This window comes from Peromyscus leucopus, chromosome 1, assembly GCF_004664715.2.
Source record: "Peromyscus leucopus breed LL Stock chromosome 1, UCI_PerLeu_2.1, whole genome shotgun sequence".
Classification (NCBI taxonomy): Eukaryota; Metazoa; Chordata; class Mammalia; order Rodentia; family Cricetidae; genus Peromyscus; species Peromyscus leucopus.
This window is the reverse complement of record NC_051063.1, coordinates 124,619,478-124,628,088: the sequence shown is the minus strand read 5'-3', so window position 1 is coordinate 124,628,088 and position 8,611 is coordinate 124,619,478. Positions and strand designations below refer to the sequence as shown.

At 51.6% G+C, this 8,611-nt stretch overlaps 1 protein-coding gene across 2 annotated transcripts in view; it reads left to right on the top strand.

The window, feature by feature from the left end:
* The first annotated feature begins 6,346 nt into the window (after positions 1 to 6,346).
* The window catches only part of Znf710 (zinc finger protein 710), a 73,502-nt gene continuing 71,237 nt past the window's right edge, over positions 6,347 to 8,611 (top strand). The window contains exon 1 of one of the 2 annotated variants that reach the window (XM_028873731.2): positions 6,347 to 6,543. In XM_028873731.2, the coding sequence (XP_028729564.2) occupies positions 6,362 to 6,543 (182 nt within the window). In that variant the 5' untranslated portion in view covers positions 6,347 to 6,361. Of the gene's footprint in view, positions 6,544 to 7,277; positions 8,076 to 8,611 lie in introns of those variants that run through there. The other variant, XM_028873733.2, reaches the window with a different exon arrangement.

Here is an 8,611-nt window from a genome sequence, read left to right as displayed (position 1 = left end):
CTAGCTTTAAACTCACTATGTGCTTGAGGGTGACCTCAAACTCCCGATTCCCCGTCTCCACCTCCTGAGTACTGGGATTACAGACATGCACCACACTACCACATCTGGCTTTCTTAGTTTTGTTGTTGTTGTTCTGGGGAGGGGAGAAGGGGAAAGGCCTCTTTTAGCCCAGGCTGGCCCCAAACTCACTATGTAACTAAGGGTGACCTTGACCTTGAACTGATTCTCCTGCCTCCCATTCCCAAGGGGCGGGGTTACAGGTATACCACTTCACACTTGGCCTTTCTCCTCATGTTGGAAGCAGCACATCTGGTCAGCAGCACCTCACCAGCACATCTGGTCAGCAGCACAGCACCAACTTGAGCTCTCTGCAGCCCCCATGCGACTCCTGGGGTCCTTCCGTTCTTCAGCTGGATGCTAGATGGGAGGTCTGATACTAAACCAAGTATCAAGCCTTGTGAGCTGCTTAATCCCAGCACTCAAGAGGCAGAAGCAGGTAGATCTCTGATTGTCAGGCCAGCCCGGTCTACAGAGTGAGGTCCCGGATAGCCAGGGCTGTTACACAGAGAAATCCTGTCTCAACAAACCAAAAAGAAAAGTAAATAATAAAAACTGAATAGTATGAATATTAGATATCGAAAACTTGCTGATATCCTCTAAGAGGTTCGATTGGCTCATCCAGTGAAAGACACTGGTCTTTTTGTTTGTCTGTGCAACCCTGGCTGTTCTAGATCTCACTCTGTAGACCAAGCTGTCCTGGAATTCAGAGATTCTCCTGCCTCCGCCTCCCGAGTGCTGGGATTAAAAGTGTATGTCACCAAGCCTGGCAAAAGACAGGGGTCTTAATAAGCACCAGTCACTCTCCCCACAGAATCACTGTAGCGGAAAGAATCAGGGGATGAGGGTGGGACTGCACTTCATCTCTTTTCTTGGCTTACAGGATCCCTCAGACTCTCAGAGATGGAAGGCCCCAAACACCAGGGAAATAATGAGGATTCATGGTTCTCCCCTGCCCCCATACACACACACACACACACACACACACACACACACACATTTTTTTTTAAGAGAGAGAGGGTTTCTCTATGTAGCCCTGGCTGTCCTGGACCTCACTCTATACATTAGGCTGGCCTCAAACTCAGAGATTCCCCTGCCTCTGCCCCTGGAGTACTGGGATTAAAGGTATGCACCATCATCATCTCAATACATATCTACCCTCATATTTTAGTTCAGGGAGACCACTTTGAGGCTTCCGAATCGCTGGGAAGAGGGCTGCATGTGCCACTGGAATAGAAAACAGCTAATTGCTCTCTCTTGTCAATATGGAAGAATCTCTTCTGCTTGGAGTAAATCAGGGTATTTGACTAAATGGTAATGTCTTGAGTTTGGGCCCTCACTGGGATCTACTGACATTCAAAGAGCCTTTACAATCTACAAGATACAGTATCCTGTGTTTTCTGTTGCTAGTTACCCGATTTCATTCTTCCCAGCAACTCCAGGATATGGCATTAGTTCTTTTAGTTAATAAGATGTCAGAGTAAAAGGCGGGGCATCTGCCCAGACAGGTTCTCTCTGGGAGGCAATATGTAAGGATGATAGTGGGAAGCTGCTTGTGATGGGGTAAGGACTTGGGAGGTGATATCCGATTTCAAGGCTCTCCTTAGCTATACAGCAAGTGTGATACTAGCCTGGGTTACATGAGACCTTGTCTGAGAGAAAGAGAGACAGTGACAGAGGCAGGGAAGATGCTGAGGGACATTGGCTCCTAGGTAAAGAGATAAACCAGGCCAGGCACAGAAATCCCAACCTTGGCTGTAAATTCTGGCTTAGTTATGATACAGTGCTGTCGAGGCCTGGCACAAAGAAGACTGTAGAAGAACGTGCATCTGGCTAATATAGGAGGATCTTGAGAGTTCCATGCCAGCTTGGGTTACTAGTGAGTTCAAGGCTAGCCTGAGACAGGAAAGGGCTGGAGAGATGGCTCGGCAGCTGAAGGTGACTGAAGGCAAGCCTGGTGCCTGGGACCTATATGGTACGAGATCATGGCCTGCACACACTCCAAGAAAATAAATACATCAATGCTAATATTAAATAAAGGATATTTGTAGCCTTTTAAAACAGAAACAATAGCAAATATAGGAATGTTTATCAATAGCAGTTTCATAACACTGAAAATCTGCATACATCCCACCGTCCAACATTTTGTATACATACATACTATGGAAAAGTGTAATTTGTTATGAATGATACTGTGGATGTTAACAAACAGGAAAAGGTATTTGTGACCTATTACTTGATCACACTGATTGCAACTGACTTATGTGATGCAATTTTGTTAAATTTATTTATTTTATTTATTTTTTTAAAAAGATTTATTTATTTATTATGTATACAGCATGTATGACTGCAGGCCAGAAGAGGACACCAGATCTCATTACAGGTGGTTGTGAGCCACCATGTGGTTGCTGGGAATTGAACTCAGGACCTCTGGAAGAGCAGCCAGTGCTCTTAACCTCTGAGCCATCTCTCCAGCCCAAATTTATTTTTTAAATACCGTTTATTTATTGTATTGTCATTTTATTTATTTCTATGTGTATATATCTATGCATGTGTGCTCTTTGTGTGTGTGTGTGTGTGTGTGTGTGTGTGTATGTATGTGTTGATGTCAATTGTTTTCCTCTACAGTCCTCGACTTTTCTTTTTCCCTAGACTGGGTTTTTTTCTGTGTAGCTCTGGCCATCCTGGAACTCACTCTGTGCTCTGTAGACCAGAGAGCTGGCCTTGAATTCTGAGGGATTAAAGGTACACTACTACTCCCAGCAACTTTTTTTTTATGTTAATGTATATGTCACCTGCATGTAAATGTTCTCAGAAGCCAGAAGAGGGCATTGGATCTCCTGGAGCTGGAGTTGCAGGGGATTGTGAGCTGCCAGATGTGGGTGCTAGGGATCAAATTTGGGTCCTCTATGGGAGCAGGAAGCCCTCTTAATGGCTGAGCCACCATTCCAGCCTAACATGTATATATATTGCCAGTTATTGAACAATATTTATTTTGTGTAGTTTTATTATATGCATTTACATGTAAATATGGGGAGATGGAATGCCCACGGCTATACACTAAAACGGAATGTCTCTCTGCCAGGTTTTCAGCTGTTCCTAGTTGATTTTCAGTCTGGTCACAATGCATTTGTGCTAATGATAAGAGAAAGCCAGGTGTGGGGCTGTGCACACCTGTAATCCTAGCACTTGGGATACAAGGTCACCAGCTTGGGCCCATGAGACCCTGGAGAGAAGGGAGAGAGGGGTACGTAGGCAAGAGGGAAGAGGTTGTCTGGAGACATTTACTTGGCATGTGAGAGGCCCTGGGTTCCATTCCCAGTGTTAAGACAAACTACAATATAGAAATGCACAGTGTCCACAATGGAAGGGTGGGACACAGGTGTCTGCCTGGATCCTTGGAGGTACAGGGCTGCCGAGTTCATTTTCAATGTGTCTGGAGAATCAAGACCCATGTAATGGATGAGGAGTCTTACAGAGATTTGACTGGACTCTGGAGAAGTCAAAAATCCCTCCCCACCATGTGTAAATTGAAGTCTGTTTTTGACCCTGCTCCTAGGAGCCTTTGCTGATGTCACAGGGCCCATCTTCGTCTGATTCCTAGTAGTTCCTCAGACAGGCTAGAACTCCAGTGATCAGGCCGGGCCTTTGTAGCCAGTTCGTCCCCGTCATGCTCCTGAGATGTCATCCTGGCCATCTCGATCAAATGTGGGTGTTCGCCATGCCAGCCACCCACTGGGACAAGGCATCTTTGAAGGAATGTCTCTGCCACAGCTGGCTCTCTGCCTTTGTAGCCTGAGAGTCACTCCGGTTTCAGCCCATCTTCCCATTTCTAGGTTGTAAGGACGCCTCCCTGACACGCCTTCATTTTACAGTAATGGTGAATAAAAGCTACTATATATTGCTGGTGCTTATGCACCAAATAGCACAAGGTGTGGGCTCTTCTAAGCCGCACTGCACACTGGGAAGCAGGTATGTGCATCCTTATAGATGAGTAGATCAGTGGTTGACTCAGCCACAGATCTATGCCACATAAGTCTGGGCACTTGAACACAAGATACTCAACAGCCCATAGGTCTATCCCCCTCCCCCCACTTTTGGTTTTTTTGAGACAGGGTTTCTCTGTGTAGCTTTGCGCCTTTCCTGAATCTCACTCTGTAGACCAGGCCTGCCTCTGCCTCCCGAGTGCTGGGATTAAAGGCGTGCGCCACCACCGCCCGGCTTCCCCCACTTTTATATCCTCTGTTCAATATTTTGAAGCCGGGTCTCACCATGTAGCCCAAGCTGGCCTTGAACTTAGATTTTTTTTTATGTTGGTAGCTCTGGGAATTCAACACAGGACCTCACTCATGCTAGATCAGGTGCTCTACCACTGAGCTACACTCCCAGCCCACTTTCTTACACTTTGAGACATGGTCTCTATATGTTGCCCAGGCTGGCCTTCAAATTGTGATCCTTCTGCCTCAGTCTCCCAGGTAGCTAGAATTACAGCTCTTTTACTTACTTGATTCTCGCTCTCTTTTCAAAGAGGAACTTTCTAGGCACACCAGGCTGGCTGCAAACTTACAAGCTCTACCAGATTCTGCCTCAGAGCGTTGGTGTTAAAGGTGTGTCTAATCATCACCTGACTTCAGTTACCTCCGTTTTTATAAGGCAGGAAACTGGGGCTACATTATTTACTGAACATATTAGTCACTTACGTTGAGGAAGCTGGCAAGTGAAATGGGATAAACTTTGAACATTTATTTCCCTGACACTAACCCTGTCTTCTGCTTATGCCCACAACCATCCTCTTCCCCAGCATGTACTCTGTATTTTCTGCAAGTACTTGAATTGTTTTGTTTTTTTCTTTTGGACAGGACTTCTCTATTATAATCATGGCTGGCTTGTAACTCATTATGTAGACCAGGCTGCCTCAAAGTCACAGAGATCCACCTGCCTCTGCAGTTTCCCCAGGGCTGGGATTAAAGGCGTGTATCAACAGGCCTGGCTGCTAGAACTCAACAGTTCTTAGAATTTAGAATGTCCTTTTTTGCCCTGCAGACAAATTGTTCCCTCCCACGCTTTTTTTGTTGTGGTTTTGAGATAGAGTCTCTCTGTGTAGTCCTGGCTGTCCAGGAACTACATAGATCAGGTTGGCCTTAAACTCATAAAGATCTGCCTGCCTCTGCCATCCAAGTGCTGGAACTAAGGGCCTGTGCCACCACACCTGGCTCCCTCCCATGCTTTAGACTGGGATAGCCCTACTTACCTAGATGACCTTCAGGAAGCCTTCACTGACCACCCTTGTCCTCTGAGGTGCTTCCACACACTACACTCTAATTGTCTGTTGTCCCCACCCCCACGCTTTTTTTATTTTTTTGAGAAGGGGTCTCACTTAGTCCAGCCCGAACTGGCTATGTAGCTTGGGCTGGCCTTGAACTTCTGATCTTCCTGTCTCTACCTTCCCGACTCTGAGATTATAATCATGCACAACTGTGCCTCTCTCTTTTTGGTTTTGTTGAGACAAGGCCTTGCTATAATGGTCCTGGCTATCCTGGTATTTAATATGTAGCCTACGCTGGCCTCAAACTCCTGACAATAATCCTGCCTCAGCTTTGCAAGTGCTGGGACTACAAGTAGGCACCATACAAGATGCCTGGCTCTGAGGCCCAGTTGTCTCCTGCTTCTCTACCAGTTTGCAAAGCCAGAGAACAAGGAACCAGACCGGCTGGTGGTTAAGTCCGTAGCACCAGGCCGAGGAGCTGGCACACAGCAGGTACATAGTGAGCGTAGTTGAATGAATGAACACTCGACTCTCAGAGATGACTTTATCTCTTTTCTGGAGGATATGGCTTGGGTGTTCTGAAGAGCGGCAGGTAATGACAGGGCTGTGGCTTCCTGCATTCCCTACTAAAAGGGTGTACTGGGAAGCCCTGGGGTCACTAGAGAGGCCCAGTGAGCGGAGCCTGAAATCATGGGGTCGTTCTTGCTGAACCAAACTCTCCGGCTTCTGTTTTCTCACTCCTTGCCAGAAATAAATCATGTTCTGAGTGACTGGAGTCATTGCTCACAGCTCCGTGAGCTGGTGTAGGGTGGGGCGAGGGGCAGTGGCCTTGGGGCTCCTGTCAGTAAAGGCCCAGGCCTTGGGGCTGGGGGGAGGGGAAGGAGTGGCTGGTCCTATCCCTGGGAGGCTGCAGTCATTGGGGCAGAGACAATGGGGCTCAGCGTCTGCTCCTAGCTGGGAGAAGGGACCCTCCAGTGAAAAGCCAGGGAGAGCAGGGAAGTGTGGGAGGAATTGATGAGAAGGGGTGGAGCCAAGGAGATGCAGCCCGGAGGAAGGAGGGAAGGGGAAGGAAGAGCGCAGGGAGGGGAGAGGATCCAGGCTTCTCTTCTGCTCGGTGACCTGGTCCGGAGCCGCAGCTTCCCTCGCTTTGTCTGGGCCCGCCGAGACCTCACGTTTCTCGCCCAGCTGCAGCCCCAGTCCAAGGGCCAGGCATCCAGCAGGTGCTCAATACTTACTTGGGAAAATAAGAAATGTGGCCAACTTTGCTCTGGGAACTTTTCCCCCGTGTTGTCTCCACTCCTCCGGAGAAGCCGAGGACAGAGCTGGTCTTGGGAGCACGCCCAGGCGCCCCATGAATAATTGACCCTTGGTGGCGACACTGCCCGGCTCTGTCCGCGGGCTCGGCACCCGCCCTGCGTCGGAGGCGAGCGGCGCAGCTGAGTGGCGGGTGTCCGGGAGGTTGGAGGCGGGGTGTCCGGCCTGTCCCAGAGCTGGGAGGAGGCCAGGCTAGGCTGAACCCCGGGCCCCGCAGGGAGCCACACGGGCCCAGACCTCAGCTAACGACCACGCCTCGGCGCCCCCCAGCCGTGCACCCCGGGGGCCGAACCTAGGCCCCGGGCTTGGGGAGGCCGCGAGGAGCTGAAGTCCCCTGAACCCCTTCGCACACGGGTCCCGGCGATCACAGCCGGAGCCGTTCCCTCGAGTCTGACCGTCCAGGGCTCTGAACAGCTGTTTAAAGGCGCTTTAGTGTGCAGGGCTCTGCGGCTGCGTTTGCTCCAAGCCCATCTGCCCACTTAAAAAATATATTAAGTGAAGAGCAACCCCCCCCCCGCCGCCAGCTTCCACCCCTGGTTGGGAGGGGGCGGACTCAGAGCCCCTACCCGTATTTCGAAGGACTGGGCACCCAGGGGCTCCCCCGGACCTCCATCCCAGTGGCTCTTCTTTGGGATAGGACACCCCAGGCTTCCTGGGGGGGGGGCTGTTCTCTCGGGCCCCCTTTGTGCCTGGCAGGGACAGCCCCCCATTTCCATTCGAGGTTCTGAGGCTCCCTTCTCCCCCGCTTGTTAATCTTTGTTCCCCTTTTCTGCTGAGAGGAGGGGGGGGGAAAGGAGAGGGAGAAAGAAAAGAAGGAAAAAGGCGTGACTCGATTTTCAAACGAAACTCCCACAGCAAACAAAACCCTTTTAGAGAAATAAGAAAGGAGGAAGGAGGAAGAAAAGAGGAAAGGGGAAGAAAAAAAAAAGAGAAGCCTCCAGGCTTGCAATTCGAGTAGGAGAGTTGCTCGGAAAGAAAGAGAAAGAAAAGAAGAAAAACCCTCTCTGCGGTAGAAAGAGAAAAAGAAAACTTGGGCCGGCAAGAGGGGGGTGCTGGGGGGGTGGTGGAAGGAAGTGAGAAAACAAAAGAGAGATAAAAGGGCTGCTTTTCTGTCTCTCTCTTCCTCTGCGAGCTGGCTTAGGAGGAGCTGTTTAGCATCCCTTCACGTCAGCCCTGCCTCATTCCCTTCTTCCAGGGAGGGAGAGAGCGCGAGCGAGCGAGAGAGAGCGAGCGAGCGCGAGAGAGAGCAGGAGGGAGAGAGAGAGAGAGAGAGGGGGAGAGAGAAAGAGAGGAGCCGGAGGGAGGGTGGCAGAGCAGGGCGGGCGCGCGTGGAGGCGGCGCGCAGCAGCAACCCGGGCGGTGGGCAGCAGGAGCCCCCGGCCCGCCCGGCCCGGCCAGCCGAGGGCCCCCAGCGCCAGGAGCCGCGCCCGGACCCAGGGTGAGTGTCCCGCGCGGCCCCCGGCCCCGCCAGCCCCCGGCGGCCCGCGGCAGGGTGGCTGGGGGCGCGGGGGTGGGTCGCTGCGGCCGCGGTCGACCCGCCCCCCGCCTCTCCCCGGGGACGGCGGCGCGCAGGCCCGCAAGCCGCGCTGCAAACATGTCGTCTTTTCCTTTCACTTCCACATTCCCTCATGCCGGAGAGCTGGAGCGAGAGAGGGAGAGCTGGGGAAAGAGGGAGAGATGGCGTCTGGAGTGGGGGGGGAGGGAGGAGAGGGGGGAAGGGAAGAAGAGAGGGAGAGAGGGAGGAGAGCGCGCGAAGGGGGGAGAGGGAGAGAGAGAGAGAGAGAGAGAGAGAGAGAGAGAGAGAGAGAGAGAGAGAGAGAGAGAGAGAGAGAGAGAGAGAGGCAAAATGAAAGGAAAGCGCGGCGGCAGCGGCGGCGCGGGAGGCCGGGGAGGCGGCGGCGGCGGCGGTCTCCGGCCCGCACGTGGGTGTCGCGGCGCTCGGGGACGGGGACGCTCTCCCCCCACCCCCCCGCA